The 20,932-nt window shown below is 37.3% G+C and overlaps 3 protein-coding genes across 6 annotated transcripts; 2 read left to right on the top strand and 1 right to left on the bottom strand.

Annotated features, from left to right (window-relative positions):
- Nucleotides 1-3,609: 3,609 nt before the first annotated feature.
- Nucleotides 3,610-13,815, bottom strand: LOC141434166 (glutathione S-transferase 1-1-like). 2 transcript variants are annotated; one of them, XM_074096486.1, is made up of 6 exons: nucleotides 13,541-13,815; nucleotides 8,283-8,423; nucleotides 7,078-7,211; nucleotides 5,574-5,640; nucleotides 4,328-4,531; nucleotides 3,610-3,927 (listed from the first exon to the last, which is right to left on the bottom strand). In XM_074096486.1, exons 2-6 carry the CDS (start codon nucleotides 8,421-8,423, stop codon nucleotides 3,772-3,774), a joined length of 702 nt encoding a protein of 233 aa, XP_073952587.1. In that variant the 5' UTR covers nucleotides 13,541-13,815; the 3' UTR covers nucleotides 3,610-3,771. The 2 variants fall into 2 exon arrangements, with proteins under 2 accessions (XP_073952587.1, XP_073952588.1); XM_074096487.1 differs by lacking the exon at nucleotides 13,541-13,815 and adding an exon at nucleotides 12,224-12,245.
- A 1,253-nt stretch (nucleotides 13,816-15,068) lies between these two features.
- On the top strand, nucleotides 15,069-18,677 carry LOC141434164 (uncharacterized). 3 transcript variants are annotated; one of them, XM_074096485.1, is made up of 2 exons: nucleotides 15,069-15,135; nucleotides 16,388-18,677. In XM_074096485.1, the coding sequence occupies exons 1-2, from the start codon at nucleotides 15,098-15,100 to the stop codon at nucleotides 17,088-17,090; spliced, it is 741 nt and encodes a 246-aa protein (XP_073952586.1). In that variant the 5' UTR covers nucleotides 15,069-15,097; the 3' UTR covers nucleotides 17,091-18,677. The 3 variants fall into 3 exon arrangements, with proteins under 3 accessions (XP_073952586.1, XP_073952585.1, XP_073952584.1); XM_074096484.1 differs by lacking the exon at nucleotides 15,069-15,135 and adding an exon at nucleotides 15,962-16,294; XM_074096483.1 differs by lacking the exon at nucleotides 15,069-15,135 and having other exon boundaries at nucleotides 15,964-18,677.
- A 140-nt stretch (nucleotides 18,678-18,817) lies between these two features.
- Nucleotides 18,818-20,548, top strand: LOC141434163 (uncharacterized). The gene is made up of 2 exons (XM_074096482.1): nucleotides 18,818-19,050; nucleotides 19,382-20,548. Exon 2 carries the CDS (start codon nucleotides 19,411-19,413, stop codon nucleotides 20,464-20,466), a length of 1,056 nt encoding a protein of 351 aa, XP_073952583.1. The 5' UTR covers nucleotides 18,818-19,050; nucleotides 19,382-19,410; the 3' UTR covers nucleotides 20,467-20,548.
- The last annotated feature ends 384 nt before the right edge of the window (nucleotides 20,549-20,932 follow it).

The raw sequence follows: 20,932 nt of genomic DNA, 5'->3' as shown, positions 1-20,932 counted from the left end.
CAATAGGCGTCAACGGTGATTTAGGTAAGTATATTTAGTAATAACTCGTGCATTATAGGTTTGCTTTTATAAAGTGGAACTGATGAATTACTCTAATACAGTTGATAAGCAATGTATGCTTGTTACAATTCATATGAAACTGAATGCATCAACGTTGTGGGTGCTCGTAAGCAATACAACTCTTTAATTAAGACTAAGTACTTAAATCTTTCACTAAGTATTTATTAAATTAAATTGCACGAGCATTGGCGATGTTTTTAAATTGTCTTTGCCTGGTCTGCACCTTGACTGTGTGTCCTACAAACTTTTATGCGAATTTGCTATGTAGGCCTGCGTGAATTTCATGTCGTCTTCCGAAATCTTCCACAATTCTGGATAGTTATTTTTAAAGCCTTCGTACCATGCGGTCACCTGAAGCAAATAAAATTTTAGTGGAACAGAGAGACCTCCTTTTTTAACGCCTCTAGCCAGCTACTTCACTTGTGCTTAGCACTTTCCCCAACTAACATGTTAATGTTAATGCAAATGAAATTTAATTTCTGTAACGAGATACTGTTTGTAATGGAAATGTGGCTGCATTTTCTAGCTCAGTGTCTCCAGTTGATAGAAAAGTAATTTAGAGTTTTTATCATCTTTGGATCATTTCTCTGTAACACCTAATAAGCAGGAATCATACTCGGCATACCTTTTTATATTTGGAGAAGTCGAAATCAACGGTCTCGAGGGTCATGGTGGAGTTGATGAGTGGGAAGTCGGCGATGGTGAGGTGGTCTGCGGCGACGTCGGTGGTGCCATTGCGCGTTAGGTAAGTCTCCAGTACTCCTGCCGGACTGCTAGAGACGGTGGCCCGTCGGCTAACGCGTACAATTTCATAACCATTTTGTTTAGAAATTATAAAATACCTACGTACGTACATATTATTTGAGGATACAGAGTTAGTTTGGCTGATCGTATTGGGGACTATTTGATTATAAAGGCAGCGTATTTCATATGGTTATGAAATTATTGTAACCGATAAATGATTGTTTAGATACATTTTGTGAGATAATTGGTAACAAAACCATCTGGTGCTATTGTCAAGTATCGGAGTAATGGCAGGGCAATACCTTTACCTTGCTTATCCTTTTACGCTTCCATTTTGCGATCCTGGTCTGGTATTTTCTGGGTTTGCGCCGTGTAACTGGGCACCGACCGCTGCCATGTTTCTAGTTACAATACTGGGCAGGGTATGACATTTGCCTCCAAGCTCGGGTGTCTCAACCTTAAAATCTCAGCTACTTATTGCTTTTGCGCTTGGATTAACAGATTGAACTATAAATTTACTACTCAAGCTGGGACGGCTGACAGGTGTCCTGGTCCTGGTGTCAACTCGCTCTCCCAGGGTATCCGCTGAGCGGCAGAGCGGAATTAACCAGTAGGTTTTTGAGAAGAGTCCCACACCCACATAACTTCCGCGCTGTCCCCACAGAGCGCAATGTATGCGAAACGTATTTTCCCACAGCAAAAAAGCGGCCAAGAGCGTGTCGGACATGCCCGAAATAGGGTTCCGTAGCCATTACAAAAAAAATAAGTAATATTTTTCTAAGGATTTTGTATTTTATATGGAATCTTCCATAGTTTACGTATATTTTATACCTTAGGCTGCTATTTACTCTTCAACTACTAATAATTTTCAAGGAAAGCAAACTTAATCGTTATAGTTTTCCTTGAAAGTTTGATATACTTACTACCATCCTGAATTTTCTAAAATTTTTCCACCCACCGGTTTAGATTTTAGAGGGGGGGGGGGGGCGCTCGATTTTAAAGAAAGTTTGCACTTTAAAGTTGAATATTTCGCAAAAACATCACTAAATCGAAAAATTGTCTTAGCAAACCGCTAATGGTTTTAAAAGGCCTATCCAACGATACCCCACACTATAGGGTTGGATGAGAAAAAAAACACCCCCACTTTACGTCTATGGAACACTAAAAAAAAATTTTTTTTACCATTTTGACGGTAAAGTTTACATATATATCCGTGCAAAATTACAGCTTACTAGCATTGATAGTCCCTGAGCAAAGACGGACAGAGAGACAGACAGACAGACATGGCGAAACTATAAGGGTTCCGTTTTTGCCATTTTGGCTCCGTAACCCTAAAAAGGTATTCTGACAATTTTTGCGTAGCTACCTATACTTGATCGCACAAATTAACTACTTATACAAATACATGGTGTTTTGTTTTTCTTGATTTTCATTAACTTCGACAGCTCAGTTCATTATTATTATTAGATAATCAAGAATTAAGACAACAAATTACGCTTACACATAGTAAGCAGCATTGGTAAACAGTGGATATATTTATACTCCCCTCCTAACCTAAGTAGGTTCCACCGAAGAGAGATAGATACCTATGCGCGTTTTGTATTGTCTGAGGAGTGAGACTCAGAATAGCTATTTTAGGGCATAGCAGATATTTTTTACCTAATTTTAAGTGAATGTGTTGTGTACCTATAGGTTATTGCCACGAATTCTGTCGTCTACCCGTTTCGTAGTATTTACTATCTAATCTACATATACTTACCTAAAGGTCCCCGTATTTATTTAAAATTTACCTAAACCCTTTTAATATCGATGCTTAGTACCGTGAAAACGTTCGCTATGCTTAATCAGTTTAATACAACGATACTACTTATACATATGATTGGTCGGAACGAAATCATTGCTAGCGTCGTCGCTAGGGTTGCCCACTATACTGTTAAAAACAGTATTATACTGTTTTTCACTACATTATACTTTTTACTGTTGAACTAAAATAAAGTATGAAATACTGTTTTCAGCATCAACATTGCCTAACACTATCACACACTAAGTCAGTACCTGCAGCATATATAATCACAATAGTGGTGGTTCACACCGAATCAGTAAATTTTAATTTAATAAAAATTTACCTCCTTATTTATGTTAATTTTAGTTTTGATTCTGACGCGGTCTGTGAGGCTTTTAAGAATGAAACTAAATTAATAAGTTGTGCGAGAAGCACCAAAAAGTTTGTCTTTAAAACATGAAAAGAAGAAAATACTGTTAATTTTTCTAAAATACTGTTTATTTCCCTTCTCAGATGTAACTATACATACTTTATTTCTTGTAAAAAAAGTTGGCAACCCTAGTCGTCGCTGCCAGTCATTAGCGTTATGATAAGTAAGGTATACAGAGAATGGCGTAAACTACATATCTATAGGGATATTTCACGCAATTCTCTACATTATGAATTTGCCCCATTTATAGCCCCAATTAGCACAACACCGTAGTATAACAAACAACTGCTAAGTAATCGCACACATGATGCATTGCTCACGGAACATTACGTTGATCCTGTTTATTATATTCAGTGTGGCGAATGTGAGTGGCAAATTAAAACGAACAAATATCGATTTTGACATCTTATCGAATAAGATTTCTCTGCCAACGGAAGACGAGATTGGGATCGAAAACCAGAATTCGATGTCCATTGAAGAATCTCATTATGATTACTTGGATTGTGCAAAAGTAGGAGAATTTGTAAGTTAAGCATTTTTCACTTCGGCGCTAAAATGTCAACGCCAATTGAAATTATAATAGATACAACAGTTTGTTCTTACATTAAATATATTTTTAACTTATTTACAGTGCGTTACCAGCGAAGATTGCTGCTCCAACTCGTGTCTTGGATATCTGAGAAGGTGCGTCTCCGGGTCTGGAGAACACTGACTTAAACAAATTAAGATAAAGCGAGCACTATGGTATAACGATCTACTTCTTAACTTTACGGATTGGATGGATTGGGTGGTCCATGTGAGTTAAATCTGGAGGATTTGCTGCGAAGTGCTTGATTTCTTTCATAGCATCTGCTGAAATCTTCCACAGCTCTGGATAGTCTTTCTTGAAGTCTTCATACCACGTGCTTACCTGCAAGATAAATAAAAATACAATATATTTATTTGTGTTCTTATTTTTGTGGGCTAATAAATGAAAGAAGGACGCGAACGTTCAAAGACAAATTTGGCGTGCTCCTACCCTACTGATAATACTGCAAAACAAAAATTCAATTCCGTTTTTCCATAGCTCCTGTAACAAATGCGATCTATTTAAACGTAATGTATGTATGTAAACTAAAATAAAGAAACAAACACATGTGACAAACGTTGAGGCACATGACATTTTAGGAGCTCAAAGGTTCCACTCTGTGGACGTGATTCAGTTTCCTCGACTGTACGTATTTCTGATAATTGGACGAGCGAGTAGGTACCTACCGAACCGAGTGGTGTAGCGGTAGTAGTTTTGGTCTTGTTTTCAGTTTTTGTAGTACCTTTTCATACTTGGAGAAGTCGAAGTCTATAGCTTCAAGGGTCATGGTGGAGTTGATTAGCGGGAAGTCGGCGATGGTGAGGTGATCGGCGGCGGCGTGGGTGGTGCCTGCGCGCGACAAGTATGTGTTGAACACGTCCAGAGCGATGTGGACCTTCTTCAGGCCCAGAGGAGTGCGCTCGTAGTCGAAGAATATTGGGGCCATCTGAAAACGTTTCGAGTTGGAGATAGTAGAATGTTTTTAGCAACCCCAAGTCAGATTGAAGGTCACCTTTCTCATTTGTAACGGATCTAATCGAAAAAACCGGCCAAGACCGTGTTGGACACGCCCAAAATAGGGTTCCGTAGCCATTGCGAAAAAAATAAGTAATATTTTTTTTAAGGATTTCGTATTTTATACGGAATCTTCCAAGTTTAGGTATATTTTATACTTTAGGCTGCTATTTACTCTTAAACTAATTCTCAAGAAAACTTAGCCGTTATAGTTTTCCTTGAAAGTTTGATATAGGTACAGCTCGTACTTCCATTCAGAATTTTTTCGAATTTTTCCACCCACAGGTTTAGATTTAAGAGGGGGGACGCTCGATTTTAATGAAAATTTGCACTTTAAAGTTGAATATTTTGCAAACAAATCACTGAATCGAAAAATCGTTTTAACAACCCCCAAATGATTTTAAAAGACCTATCCAACAATACCCCACACTACAAGGTTGGATGAGAAAAAAAATCACCCCCACTTTACGTCTATGGGAGGTACAATATATTTTTTTTTTTCATTTTGTTTTGTACCATTTTGTCGGCATAGTTTACATACATATTCGTGCAAAATTACTGCTTTCTAGCATTGATAGCCCCTGTCCCTGTATAATCGTAAAGAACTATGCCTGTGCTCGAGCTACCTTCCGTTATCGGCACCTTATTTTTATTTTTCCAGTTTCCTGTTTATTTCAATATTGCAACCGGTGATGCAATGCAATTAACGGAAACCGAAAATAGATTATTTATTATTGTTTAATATTCGAATAATAACATCGGCATGTAAATAGGACATGTATAACTAAGCCGAAGGAAAACGAACGGCGTAAGTTGACCAACTGATCTACTACTAATTAGAGTTTGAGACATTTCATGGAATAAGGAATTAGCCGACCTCTTATTTGAAGTGACATTATTATGTGAATGCCAATGTCAAGTCTTGCTTTGCTTATTATTATTTACAATGCTATAGTATAGATGAATGAACTCACTGTATACGCTGATATGTTCGCGTAGTATGTCGAGAGATTGAAGCACAGCCGGTGATTGACTACTGCCCTGCAACAGTTATATTTCTGAGTAAAGTATTACTAATAATAAATCCATTTGTTCCGGGCAACTTGGCCAGAACAATAAATTATTTAAGTAGGTTCTTAATAATAAATAACCGATCAATTACGGTAGTCTTATTTTAATTGCTCCGAAACTTATCCTTGATTTGTTCTATTTAACAGACATTTTATGAGTCTCTTATTTATCAGATTGAAGCGCTAAGCGGTGTCGTCTGTTTTTAATAGTTGGTGCTTTGTTTTATACCTAATGCTGCCAGATCTCACTCGAGCAATCGTCGCGGCAGAACAAATCTTTTATAACGAAACGTTGCTGGTAGCTGTTGGGGAAGAGAAAGGCACATATGTAAAAGTATGAAGATCCGATAGCTTCAAAGTCCGCAATTGTAAACGATCAAACTATATACAAATAAACTCTACGAAACTATATCGATCGACCAAAACAAAAACAGTCTGCCTGCACTATATAGTCTGCCTTTGTGCAGCATACTATACCTTTTAATTTTCGTAGTATATTGGAAAGAGAGATTTATATGTAGTTTTTCTTTTCCATTTGATTGACATATTTAAGTAGGTACCTACTTACTCATGTTCATGTAAGGGTCTATCGTCTGTTACGTGAATAGATCGAATGTTACAAAAAATTATGTATAGGTACAAGATAAAGTATCGATTATTAGATATATCACCAGAACAACTCTTGATAATGTTATCTAAACGACGGATTGTTTGCTAATGTTCATCAATGCATAGAGAATATTATGATAGCTTCTAAGTACTTCTCACAGAACGATTAGATAGCGGCATTTCTTATCATTTATATATATATACTAGCTGTTGCCCGCGGCTTCGCCCCCGTTGTAATTTTACCAAATTTTCTTTCATAAAAACCTTCTGACAATAACAAACACAACAAAAAAAGAATTAGTGAAATCGGTCCAGCCATTGCCGAGTTTTGCGCTTAGCAACACATTTTACGATTAATTTTTATTTGTTTAAAAAGTTAAGGGGCTGTTTCACCATCCATTGATTAGTGTTAACTGGCGGTTAGGTGTGATGCAGTCTCTATTTGTTTTGTTCGAATAGACGGAGACGGCATCACATTTAACCGTCGGTTAACGCTAATCAATGGATGGTGAAACAGCCCCTAAATGGATTAATAAAACATAATGACAGGCTCCATCTATTTAACAGAAAAAGTACCTACCTACCTACTCAAAATAAATACAATCTGTCGTCAAAGTACACAAGTAAATCGACTGGCTGTCTGATCCTCCTTAACTATACATTGGTTATACTTGTATATTTTGAGCTTTTCTCCTTGTTTTGCCTTATCTAGATAACCAAATAGATGTAGGTCCTATATCTTACTATTTGCCTGTAAGTTCACAATTCATATACATATTTTAGACATGGACCTATTTACCTAATTTTTGGATCCTGGGGATATAGAGGCGTGCCAGGGCTGTACTTATCGCAGATGTACTGAAGAATGGCGTTGCTCTCGCTGAGGAAGAATCCGTCGTCGTCCAACACCGGTATCTCTTTTTGTGGGTTCATCTGAAATTTTCGTCGTTTTTGTTTATTCTTTGATAATTATTTTTTATTATTTATTCAAAATAGGAAAATTTCTTGGAAGGAAACATTAGGTATATCTATTATTTATATTTTTAGTGCTAGCGGTAGGTACACCCCGAAATTCAGTAAAACGCTGCAAATGGTGTTAAAAGCATGAAAATCGGAACGATTAATCTTTAGGCCATACGAATCAATTTGACCCGTAGCACGAAAAAAAACAAAAAGGAGAGGAGTTATGACGTCATTTTGTTTTTGTATGGGAAAATAATGTTTTTTTGTTGTGAAACCTATCGTTTGTGGTATCTAATGAAAGGGCTTCTAATAGTTATTTATGTTATGTGGCTGGTGCATAATGAGAGGCATTAAAGTACGAGTGTGGTTTTATGAAACGATGAATTTCATAATAAGATCACATACATAACTTTATCTACATGCATATCATAAGTTTTCTATAAGTAATATGTTCAGATATACTTAGCCTGTATTTTTAAGTTAGTGTTACCTACCAAAGCTTAAATAAAAAACTAAAGTTTTATTTATAATAATTATTATTATCTACATGCATGTCATAAGTTTTCTACAATATGTACAGATATGCATTGTTAAAAAAAGTATTACCAATACTTTAATGTTTAAACATTAAGATGCACTGCTTTAATGTGAACATTAAGATGCACCCGCAGATACCAGGTTTCTTAATAAAGGCCATTTGATAGTCGTTTCTGAACATATAATAGGGAAGTTATGATATGCATGTAGATAAAAATATATAATCACATCCTTATATTTCAGTCACTTGTTTTAAATTAAAATAAGAAGCCTGCGTGGGTGTACTTACCTACCTATCCTATACGAATATTCGTTTCACAAATAATTTCATTTGGCCAATCACAATTTCAACTTGTGTAGGTTAGGTTAGTTTTATTAAAAATCCTGAATAAAAACATTTACAGTTCAGAATAAAACACATTTGGCCAAATGAATAATGTGTAAAAAAATGTTTCGGTCAGACATAGGGAACCTTTCATATTGAAGCGGCCATTGGGCTTTTACCAGCGCGTATTCGTCGGTCATGTGGTCGCCGGCGCCGAAGTCGACGTCGACTTGTTGGCAGGGCACCTCCAGCAGCGCCAGCGCCTGCCGCACCGACAACGACGGCGGCCCGTCCGACACCACGTACAGTTTCAGTACCATCTGCAACATGTTACGACACGGATAACGCTCAATCAATTATAACAAAAAATTTAACCGACTACAAAAAACCATGAAAATAATTTTCTACCAGTCTGAAGTCGGTGCCTCAGCACGAGCCAGCATGAGTGGACCTTTAGTCGTCTACCTCATCTCCATACTACCTATTTATAATTCAATCACTCCTGCTGGCTCGTGCTGAGTACTGCTGATGCACCGACTTCAGATTGGTAGAAAATTATTTCCATGGTTTTTGTAGCCGGTTAAATTTTTTGTTATATTTTTTTTCACGCTTTTTAGTGTACTTAAAAGATCAAAGATACAATAGTTTAATGTCAACTGCTCCACATTTTACGAAAAATTGCTTTTTCCGATATGCAGAGAATTCATTATTGAGTCCTGTTGCTTCATCACCCGTTCCATTTCATCATATTGCATTACGATGAGCATAAATTGCTTACCAACTGTGTTATAGTAATTGAAATTCAACCCGTGAAGTACTTGTTATTTATTAGTCGCTCCGTTGGTCAAATGTGGTCTTCATCATCAGCTCCACCTCCACTTCACCAAATGATGATTTTCAAGAGCAAACGAGTTACTACAAAATATGTGGCGTTATCTGGTAAAAGGTACCTTGTTGTCGGTTCTAGTTTCCGAGATAATCGCGCTTGAAGTAAAATGTCGAAAAAAATCATTTTTTCTTTTTTTACTCTATATTAATAAGCAGGGTCTAAATTTTAATTTGACAGAGACACAAGTTTTTAAATCGATTTTTTATGAGTTAAAACATCTCTTAAAGTTTAGTAAGAAAGGTACCTTATTGTCGGTGCCGCTCTTGAATGCTTTCTGTGCGCTCGGTATCGGTTTGGAAGACGTGTCGGACGTCGGTACTTTGTCGGCGCGTCATCATCATCATCATCATCCTAGCCTATACTTCCCACTGCTGGGCACAGGCCTCCTCTCAGAATGAGAGAGCTTGGGCATTAGTTCCCACGCGGGCCCATTGCGGTGCTTGTCGGCGCGTAAAAAACGTCAAGAATCATCATAAAATGCGTTTAATTAGAGTAAGATAAATCATCAATAACTGGCCACCCTTAGGCGGTAGCCAGTTAGGCCCTTATTACACTAGCGATTTGCGGGCGAGTTGAAAGCGAGGTGAGCGCGCAGCGAGTTCGCTTCGAGCGCGTAACGATTTCACCGCGAGCATGAAACGATATCGCCGCGAGCGCGTAACGATGTCGCTGCGAGTTCGCTGCGTTAGCGCCGAAGACGCCCTATTTATTATACGAAAGTCTACAATATGGCGTTTTTGGCGCTAAAGCAGCGAACTCGCCATGCGCTCGCAGCAGCGACATCGTTGCGCGCTTGCAGCGAAATCGTTATACGCTCGCAGCGAATTCACTGCACGCTTGCCTTGCTTTCAACTCTCCCGCGAATCGCTAGTGTGATAAGGCGATTGACGATTTACGCCAATTTTTTTTTTTTTTATTCGACTGGATGGCAAACGAGCAAGTGGGTCACCTGATGGTAAGAGATTACCACCGTCCTTAGACACCTGCAACACCAGGGGGATTGCAGATGCGTTGCCAACCTAGAGGCCTAAGATGGGATACCTCAAATGCCAGTAATTTCACCGGCTGTCTTACTCTCCACGCCGAAACACAACAATGCAAGCACTGCTATTCACGGCAGGATTAGCGAGCAAGATGGTGGTAGCAATCCGGGCGGACCTTGCACAAGGTCCTACCACCTGCTGGTCTTTAGAGGTTGATTTATAGTAATAATAATAACGATTAACAGTTACAACTACAAATCAAAAGCATTTTTTTAGATGTTATTCTTAACTATGTCACTAAACATTTTTCGTCCGACAATAAGGTACCTTTTCAAATACGTTAATCATTTAGTGTGTTGAGAATAAAATTATAAGTTTTTGGTAAAAGTTTTAATACTACAATGTTCTTAAATTAAGACTATTAAAATTAATCGTAAGTTATTAGTCGTTTTCAAATGATATCACTTCATAATCACTAAATATTTTACCACCGACGATAAGGTACCTTTTAGAAAATATATAGTGATTGTACCAACTTTTTACTAAACTTTACCTTGAATTTTGAGACTGAAAAAACTAGTTTTTAAGATTTGTTGAGTTAATTTGGTCTCATTTGGCTATGTTTTAGAGTACTAAATATAAAAGTTTGTTGATTTTGACTGTTTAATTATATTTGTAAACAACAAAGTTATTTTTGTTAAAGTATTTTTTATATATAATAAACAACGTTAATTCAAAACGGAGTAGTTCTTATTTAGTGTCCAATTACGCATAATATTTTTTCCTTCGATAAAATCCAATGGAATATACTAAAATAGAAAAAAAAATAAAAAATCCATCAACCTTTTTTTTTACTTTATGCACTTTGGCAAGGTAAACTATAGGAAAACCGTTGTTCAATTACAAAATTGTTCTTGAAACCTGAAAGCCCGTACAATCTACTCCTCAAATAGCATGTCATCTATGTAAGTTCCAACAATAACATACTTTTATTGGTGTATAAGTTTGAATTCAATTTTCTCATAATCACCTTTTCTGGCTTTTGAGCTTCAACATTTTTTTAAAAATATCTATTAAACCTACATGCATGTTTCGTACATGGTTCGATAGCTAAATGTATGTAGATTATGGGGATATCAAAAACTCAATACCGACAACAAGGTACCTTTTCCCAGATAACGCCACATATATCGAAATTACCATAGGTGTCCATACAATATTTGAAGAGTTCCCTCGATTTCCCTAGGATCCAATCATCAGATCCTGATTTGGTGCTTATGGAACCTAATTGAAAGCATTCTTGGACGAACGAAAAAAAAATTTTTTTTTAAAATGGGTTCATAAATGACGGTGTTCTGAGGAACACCGGCACCGGTGTGCGGTATGTGTGAAAAATGATTAGGATTCAAGTAGATATATTATATTATTAGTTCACTCACTAGAGTCACTAAGTAAATATATTATTAGTTCAGAAATTCGTAATTGTAACAAGAAATAATACTTTTTACGCAAATTCAGCAAACAAGTTTCCTTGTTACCGTTCGTTATGTTCACACAATTTTTGCATGCCTAATTACATTGTCATACGCTGTCCGATCAGTAACAATCCTCAAGAACTGTGTGACGACATCGCTTAATTACTTAAAGCACAAGCGCCGTTTTATTAACCGACTTCAAAAAAGGAGGAGGTTCTATGTGCCAATGTTTGTATATATATTTTTTTATATATGTTGCTCAGTCAATTATGGACCGATTTTCAAAATTCTATTTTTATTCGAAAGAGTAATCTTCTGAGGTGGTCCCATTGTCACCAAGTCAAGATCTGATGATAGGATCCTAGGAAAATCGAGGGCCAACCTCAAATTTTATAGGCACACCTATGACGATTTTGGCATTTTTATTAGCATTAAGATGAGCATTTACATTCAGAAAGTATCATTTGGTAATCTGGACCTGATGAAGAAGACCGTAGATGACCAATGGAACTCATCAAAGCTAAGTAATGCTCGCTCATATATAATCGATCATGATTAATATACCTAGATAAGCGACTAAGAAGAAGCTTTAAGTTAATGATTCTTTCGAACTGATCTGATGCTGAAGCCAAAAGGTAGGCAACGGAGCTCTGTTATAAAACAACGTAACTAAGTCGTGTTTGGGCTTAATGGAATCGTTGTAAGATGTACTTTGGCTACGAATCACTAAAAAGTGAGAAATCGAATCACTAAAAAGGGATTGAAACCCATACTTAGTATGTAGGTGAGGGAGACGACTATTGTTTCACTCTTGCTGGCTCGTGCTGAGGCACCGACTTCGAGCTAGTACGTACCTAGAAAAATATTTTCAAGGGTTTTGTAGTCGGTTCCATTTTTTGATATTTTTTTATTTTTTTGGAGTCGGTTTTACTTTTTTGTTAAAAAAAAATATTTCCATGATGGACGTACCAGTACACTCAAATTTTCCCCAAATTGTATGTACTTAGGTATGTATGGGCTTAGTAATTTTAATCAACCTAAAAGGTATTTAGACTGAATTGACGAAAAAAAAACAAAAAAAGTAGAAAATAGTTAGAAATTTTTAGAAAATACCTACCTACAGCAGACTATTGACGCAACTCAATATTGTGTAAGTAGGTAGGTGATTATATTTTCTTCTACGAGTAATGCGTTTATAAATTCAAGTCTATCTGTGGAATACGGTTGCAGTTACAAATGGTAACAAATGGTAGGTAATGAGTATAAGCTTAGTCTGAAAGCGACATTGTTTTTAATAAGTAGAGCACAGCTGTCATTACGATGTAATAGCTAAAGGTGGAGTCTGTGTTAAACAGGACAAAGTAGACATTTAATGATACGTAGCACCGTTTGAGCTAGCACAATGTAACTGCGTTACCTGCCTTTGTTTGACAAGTTTGTACCTACCTACTGTATAGATACTACTTGGGTTTTAGATAATCCGGCACTATGCTATCGTTATCGTCGGGTCGAATGATCGCGACAGGCACGTACTCTTAATGTGTTGCATATTCTCGGTTCGCGTTCAAGGTCCTACGGGTTTTTCTAATTCCGTGTCGGGTTAAATTTCCGCATAGCTGCGTGCTCGCCGAATGCAACATCAAAACAGACAAAGAATGTATAGTCGCGACTAAAATGTACCTACCTAATGTTAACTTTATGGGAAGAAGATGTAAATACAACAAGTACTTACTTATGTTAGTTGTTTTAGGATTTTCATTTTCATTTCATTTCTATAAATGGTCGTTTTAGTTTGGACTCTGGAGAAGTTAATTACTTAATGGCTACTTTTATATTTTAAAGGGATTGGCCACACACAACCAAGAAAATTGTAGGTGCTATGGTACTGAGAGAGAGAGAGAGACAACAATAGCGGAATGTGGGGATATTATGTGCATTCCAAATTACAGGCAACGCAACATGACATGAAACATGACCGTGACCTACCAAGCGGCTGGGGAGTATAAAAATGTCCAGAAAGTCAAAGTAGAATGAGTTAGCAGACTTATAATTAGATTTGTGTTTTAATAATCAGGTGATAAGAGGCTTACCTTGGTTCACTGGTCTTGTTACTAGAACAGCGCTGCGCTACGTCTTTATCAAATGAGATAAAAACCTGAACTACGGCTGAGTGGTAGAGCTTGTATAAGGTGGGTACTTAGTAGCGCCAGCGAGCCAGGTAGAGGCGGACTCCTTTCACTTGCAATCGAATGTTGTATACAAATTATTAATCGCCGATAAGCTCAACTGATGCGTGAGCGTGAACACAAAAACATTCACAGTAACCGCGTTATTACAGACATTTGAGCTCGTTTTACGCATCGCGTTGCGAGATGACTAATTTTCTGTTTGTGTTGGTTAGGCACGCATCCTTGGCATAATTGAAAGCAAAGCGAGATCTGCTTCTGCTATGAAATGGGAGACGAAAATTGCTTTCTTGTTTGCAATTTAGCCAAACCACAAATTGGTGCTGAGACAATAAAACCGTCAAATGCTGCTTGGGGTACAATATGGCGTAGTTGTACTGTGGTCGGTATAGTACCCTATAGGTATATGACCACGAAAAGTAGTCCGATTTTGATAGTTATTTTTTTATTGGAAAGCGTTTTACCCCGAGGGCGGTCCAATAAAAATTTGGAAAAATATACCTACCCTAAGGGTAGAAAACAGGGGGTGACTTGTTCAGTCACTGATTGTACCTAATGTATGACCAGGCATAACTTATTACAGAGTAAATAGTCCGATTTTCATCATTCTTTTTTGTTGGATTGGAGTATCATCATCATCATCCCAGCCTATATACGTCCCACTGCAGGGCACAGGCCTCCCCTCAGTCTGAAGTTGGTATTATATAAATTTGGAAAAAATTACCCCAAGGGTGGGAAAAATATATATAAACATATATTATAAATTGAAAACTTTTTAACAAAAAATTAAACCGCTGAAAAAAGTGAAAAGCAAAAAATAATAAACTTTTTTAATTTAACCTTAATCTAAGCACCGTTTTAAGTCGGTGCCTCAGTACTAACTAGCCATCAGGAGTCTACCTGATGGGCTTCTATCATACCTCCTAAAAACTGGTCAAGAGCATATTGGGCCATGCTTAGTGTAGGGTGTCGTATAGTTCCCGACCTTTTCTTAACTTAACTTTGCTTTAGAACCAAATCATTTTTTACAAAAACTCAAAAACTGCTCAACAGATTAAGTTGAAAATAATTTTCCTAGAAAGTTTTTATTAAGCTTAACTTCAAGTGCAGTTCAAGAATATCTCCGAAAATATTAACTCTATCAAAAAATTCTGGCGAAACCATGAAGAATAATAGTTGACTAAGGAACCCTAAAAAGGTTTATTATTTTTGCTTTTCAGTTTTTTTTGACGGTTTAATTTTTTTTTTAATAAAATAATGTAGATTTTTCTTTTAAACTGACTTCAAAAAAGGAGAAGTTGTGTGGTACATACGTGTGTATATTTACATACCTATGTTTTTTTTTAATACCGACATATTCATCGATTTCTCCGTTAATTGAGGACCGATTTTAAAAATTCTTTTTTTATGCGAAAGGATTGGGTGAGGTGGTCCCATTTTCACTAAGTCAGGATCTGATCAATGGATTCAAGGGAAATCGAGCGAACTCTTCAAATATGGTATGTATAGTAGTTATTTTTTGGTGTTATTTCATTTCTTTTATTGATCGTAGAAATACAAATTCAGAAATAAAATAACTCTAAACCGATGAGTAGGTAGGTACAGTCACCAGCACCAATATCTGACACAACAAGCGTGCATTAATATCTGTCTATTTCTAGGGCCGGAAGTACCTGTCAGATATTTCTGCACGCTCTGCTGTGGCAGATATTAATGTTGGTGACTGTACAACACCTAATGACAAGATATCGAATTAGGCAAGTCATTTGTAGATACTTAATACTGATTTTATCAGCGAAATCAATTATTCAAGTAGGTATTTAAGAGCTTGGTATGTTATGATTTATGATGTGAATAATCATAGTTGACTGAAACTGATGGTCAAACCACTACTAATTAACTTACTAGGTATATCAGCTGGAACCCTATCGAAAGTATTTGCCGGAGTCCTAAAACAGTAAAAAAAAAACAAATTGAATAAGGTTTTGTACTCTGCTATCTTATGGTATAGCATAAGTCAATTATGTTTAGTAGTGCAACGGGCGGCGCTAAGCGGAGCACACTAAGAATGGCTGAACTATATACTATCTAGAACTTGTCAACTTTGAATTTAACGTCTAATTGATGGACCTGTACGAACGTTCACTTCGCAATTCACTTCGTAAGGGGTAACGAGCAGCATGGCAAGATGTGCTGCTTATTTATAGGTAGAACCTTTACCATTATAAATATTTAGGTAAGTACTTACCTTATAACATAAGCTGAATTTAATGACTAAGTAACTTAAATGTTTGGGTTTTGGTTTAGATTAAAAATTAATTAAGTAAGTACCTACTCTTAACAAGTTGAAATTCATTGCATAGCAATTTGTGTACCGAGTTGAGTTCGTTCTTTCTTAAGGCACCTAAACATTTGAGGGTTAACTGCGGTAAAATGCGGCATTTCGCAACCTAACTACTCGAGATGTAACTTCCTCGAATTTCCTATAAAAAGGGCTCGAAGTGAAGCAGTTCGTCTTTTCGCTGGTACTTCAGCTAGTGTGAATGTGGTCTTAGCGATGCGCGCACAATTTACATTTGTTTTCAAATGTGCTCCCTTTTGGGTTCTACTCTCCAGTGTTGTGATCTGTGAAGATGTTAGAATAAAACGGCAGTCCGGGTACGTGTATAACAGGCCGAGTATATCGTTCGATCTGCCCTCGCGGGCGACGGCCGCGCCCACTGCAGGCACTCAAGCTCCAACTGTTGACAGGGCGCGAGGACAAGGAGCCCAGCAGATGTTTTACGCGTACCCGGCGCCGGCGGGCGGCAGCGTCAACATCGGGTACTCCACAACCGGAGCCACTGCTGGCACGACCGCCACGGCCGCGGGGTATGCAAGCTCCGGGGGAAGCGGGGGAGGCTACGGCGGCGGTGGCAGCAGCGGTGGTGGTTACGGTGGAGGCAGTAGCAGCGGTGGCGGTGGCTACGGCGGTGCCGGTGGCGGCGGCGGCGGAGGTGGCAGTGGCGGAGCTGCCGGCTATTCCTACGACACACCCACTTCACCAGCTCCAAGACCTTCACCATCACCGGGAACTATTTCCACCAACGCCCCAGAGTATTTGCCACCCGTCAGCTCAACTGGAGGGGGAGGTGGAGGGGGCTCCACGGGAGGCTACACTAGTCCGACTGCTGGACCTAGCCCGACCACGGGGGCCGTAAGTCTAAGCGACTCATATCTACCGCCAGCGCCGTCGAGTCCTGCGCCATCTGCTCCTCCATCACCGAGCGCTCCCGACGCTGGGTATTTACTCCCGAAGCCGTCTCCCCAGTTTCCTCCCCCGCCTGGCCCACCTTCATCGCCTACACCATCACCTCCAACTTCTGGATATTTGCCACCATTCTCAACGCCTGGTTCTCCAACACAAGGCACTGTGTCTACTCCAGCTGTGACATACTTGCCGCCTGTTCTTTGAGTAAATTTCATAAGCTACTTACTCACTTTTTTATTGTTTCTCTATTTTCTACTTGAACTTAAAGTGGGTCAGGAATCAAATGGTTCGACTAGTATCTTACTGGTATACATCATCGTCAAAAAATGTTTAAGAAGAGAACAATACTTTTTTAGCATTCAGTAGGTACTATCGGTAGCGTGTCGAGCCAAGTTCAACGCTAACATAACTGGCGAGCAGCAACCGTGTGTAATTTTACCCGAACCGAACCATTTGGATTTTGGAGCCACTTTTGACCCCTCATAACTCAAAAACTATTTCACATAAACATGTCAAATTTGGCTCATTTATTAAAACTTGTGATCTACATATGTGCTCCAAATTTCATAAACAGCAGGGCTACTACGAAACTCGAAGTTCGTATCGTACCGTCACTCTCGCTCTCGTATTAAATAGTATAAGTGTCAGAGGGACCGCACGACACGAACTTCTAGTTTCGAGTCGTAGTAGGCCCGCACACCTCAAACGGTTATAAATTTAGATATTAACATCCAAACATCGTCATTTTTATCACTGACTCACCTATAGATCAAAATTCTAACCCAGTTCCAGATGACCTAGAAAGTTCAAATTTGCCATCCAGATAAGTTGTTGGGTGAATACAAAGGAATATAAATCAGAAACTAGTAAATTTGTATAATTTTATTATAATTTTTAAATTAAATTATTTCTGTACAAAGTAATGATAATCCATCAAAACATAAATGAAAGCCAAGTTCAATATTATGATATACTTATGCTTTGATTGTTGACTTTAACTACAAAAGAAGTGAGCTCTAAATGGGTGCCACAATGGTCAGTCCCGAAATTTATTTATAACAATATAAAATATTTTATAACAATTTAAATTACCATTTCTTCTTCTAACTTAGGATACTATGTATATTGAAGCCTAAGGTCGGACTTGGCTAGTTTTCATATACGAATTATATTATAGTTTTGGCAAGCTTTAAAGCTGTAAGTTCTTTTTCTTTGAGTATTTATAATTCTAGATAAATACAGTTATTTTTATATTCTTCCGAAAATTACGCTTGTTGGTAGAAACTAGCCAATGAACATAGGGCTCTTCCATGACTGTTTTAGTAGGTACCTACTTAATACTTAATAATAATTCGTATATGAGAACTAGCTAAGTCAGACCTTAGGCTTCAATATATTATCCTAAGTTATAAGAAGATATTATATTTTAAGTTGTAATAAAATATTTTCTATTGTTATAAATAAATTTCAGGACTGACCATTGAACTAGGCACTTTGGCACTTGGCACCCATTTAGATCTCACTTATTTTGTAGTTAAAGACAACAATCAGGGCATATATCATAATATTTAAGTTGGCTCTCATTTCACATTAAATGTTTTGATGGGATCATGTCTTCAATGTAAATAATGAGCCTTTATAAAATAAAAGGCTGGCTGGTTGGCTCACGGCTGCTTATTATTATTCTACGTTTTGTTACTTCAGTTTTCAAATTATTTAAAGTAGTTATAAGACATGTATCATAATTGTTTTAATTGAAATAAAAAATGCTTAGACAAAAAAATTGTACGATTTTTTTCATAAAGTTTTTTCGAAAAGCTGTAACATCCATTTGTTTATGAATTCATTCACCGTTGTATTTATATCCAGACACAACGAATCGAAACGCTCTACTGTCAAGTCAATGAATGAAGTAGAACGTCATTTATAAAAAATGAATTGAAGATGAAAGTTATTTATAATTATTTCGTTTAAAAAACATTGAGGCCTTGTTTTAAATTTTAGAAATGAAGAATTTATTTTCAAATGAAAAGTGCTTCTTCGAATTCAAATTTGATACATTGTGAGCGTCGTGTCTATATTTAGAAGCAAAGTTTACATAAATTATGATTTTAATAAAGCAAACAGTACAATTTTCTCGAATAAGAAGCAAGGTGATCACAAGGTATGTTATGGGTAACTGTAAATAATTGATTTGCGAATTTATTAAGCTGGTTTACCCAAAGCAGTTGTGTTCATATATCTGTCTGCAACCGTTGTTCAAGGTTCATGACCTTTCTGTTACCTGTCCGTGCGTACTTGCCTCACTTTGTTGGTTTCACTAATTTTAACCTATACGGCTTTAAAGCAGTTTTGTTTTGGGAAATACTCAAATAGTCCAATTACTGCAATGTATGGGCACTGCAGCTCTGAAGAGGTGTTCAATGATTAATGATGTATAATATTGTTTATTAATTTCTTTTACATATTGGTTGAAACGTGTTAAACGCTTTCAGGATTATAACACAGCAAGCTGCCTGTAAGGATGGTACATCTAGAGGTACCAGGGGTCCCAAGCTGCAGCTCACTTACTATAAATGACCTGCCAAATGAGCTCCTAATTTATATTTTCTCTATGGTTGATTTTGAGTCACTTCTAGCCGTGGCAAAAGTTTGTACAAGATGGCAACAACTCTGCTTGACCCCTTGTGTTTGGGATAATACTCGCCTCATTGTATGCATGAAAAATTATGTGAAAATAAGAGAAAACATTGTGCCTTTTGTAGCAAAGTATTTGAAGAATGTTAAACTACAGTATTTCAAACTGTATTCTCAAGTAAGGGCTTCCCTGATTAGCCATTGTCCTAACTTGACTCATCTAGAAATTAGTATATCTCAAGTTGATAGTTGTATATTTGATGATTTAGGTCACTGGCCTAATTTAAAGTTTTTGAGTTTCCGTAATTCTTTAATAGTACAAAATCCTGAGAATGCAAATGGGAATTTCGTTTATCACTTACCATTTGAAAATTTGAAATACCTGGAGACTCTGATCCTCTCCAACTTTGCTCTGACGCCTGGAAGCCTGTACAGCATGCTGCAGTGCACCCGCTTGGTGAGCATTAATATGGAGAAAATGAAGAATATTCCAGCAGACTTCCTCGAATCCCTGCTCCGGACCAAGCAGAACACTTTGCGGGCATTGCACATTTATGGTGATACATTGAATGATGACATAATTCGCTATATATCCAGCTGCAAGGCCTTACAGGTCCTGCATGTAATGACATGCAAAACCTTGTTTGATTCCAGTTTACTGCACTTATACAGACTTAAGAATTTGCATTCACTTAAATTGCGTCATGGCTATTTTTCAACTATTGCATTACTTGGATATTTTTCAAACAATTTGTTTCAAAACTTGACCTACTTGAGTCTCTCTAGATGCCATCACGTGACCATGCAGGTAGCTAAGGCGATCAAAGCAAGTGCACCCAACCTCAAGGAAATGTCATTCTATTTGTGCCCATTTATTATTGCACCTGACTTCAACAGGTCAGAGTTGGAAAAAATGTTTGACATACAATTACTTCTCGATTAAATTACTCACTCACTATAATTGTTCACTCACAGAGCTTGGTTGCTCACCAGGTTTTGATTATGATTAAATTATCTTGAATATTTTTCAGTGTTTATTTGCTTATATTAAGTGGAAAATTCATGTTAGGTGTCTTTTAAACTTACTTATAAATAGATATGCCATATAATGGATTATTTTAGGTAGTTTAAGTGTATGCTTTCATTACAAGATGAAAAAATCAGAAATGGTTTGCATTAACAGGATTTATGTGTGCATAGCATGCCACAACGAGGGTATACAATACACCCGGATGTCAGACAGCTCTGTTTTTACCCGACTGCCTGAAGGAGGGTTATTATAAGCTTGATTGAGTTCTTTATATATAAATAATAAAATTTTCATTGTTAAGCCAGAGGTTGTGCTTGTAAAGGTTTAGTTGATGTTGTTATGGTCTCATAACCTTATAATCTCAGTATTTTGCAAATCA

The sequence above is a fragment of the Choristoneura fumiferana genome, chromosome 13 (genome assembly GCF_025370935.1).
Source record: "Choristoneura fumiferana chromosome 13, NRCan_CFum_1, whole genome shotgun sequence".
NCBI classification, from domain to species: Eukaryota; Metazoa; Arthropoda; class Insecta; order Lepidoptera; family Tortricidae; genus Choristoneura; species Choristoneura fumiferana.
The sequence above is the reverse complement of the archived record's forward strand: the minus strand, read 5'-3'. Positions and strand labels throughout refer to the sequence as shown.

What these genes read in the sequence shown, in the direction of transcription:
- LOC141434166 (XM_074096486.1), bottom strand. Translation starts at nt 8,423, where the DNA reads ATGGTACTGAAACTGTACGTGGTGTCGGACGGGCCGCCGTCGTTGTCG. An exon ending in TGACCGACGAATACGCGCTG is followed by an intron (nt 7,212 to 8,282) that starts GTAAAAGCCCAA and finishes CGAAAATTTCAG; the next exon opens with ATGAACCCACAAAAAGAGAT. An exon ending in CCCCAGGATCCAAAAATTAG is followed by an intron (nt 5,641 to 7,077) that starts GTAAATAGGTCC and finishes TAACTGTTGCAG; the next exon opens with GGCAGTAGTCAATCACCGGC.
- LOC141434164 (XM_074096483.1), top strand. Translation starts at nt 16,194, where the DNA reads ATGCGCGCACAATTTACATTTGTTTTCAAATGTGCTCCCTTTTGGGTT.
- LOC141434163 (XM_074096482.1), top strand. Translation starts at nt 19,411, where the DNA reads ATGGTACATCTAGAGGTACCAGGGGTCCCAAGCTGCAGCTCACTTACT.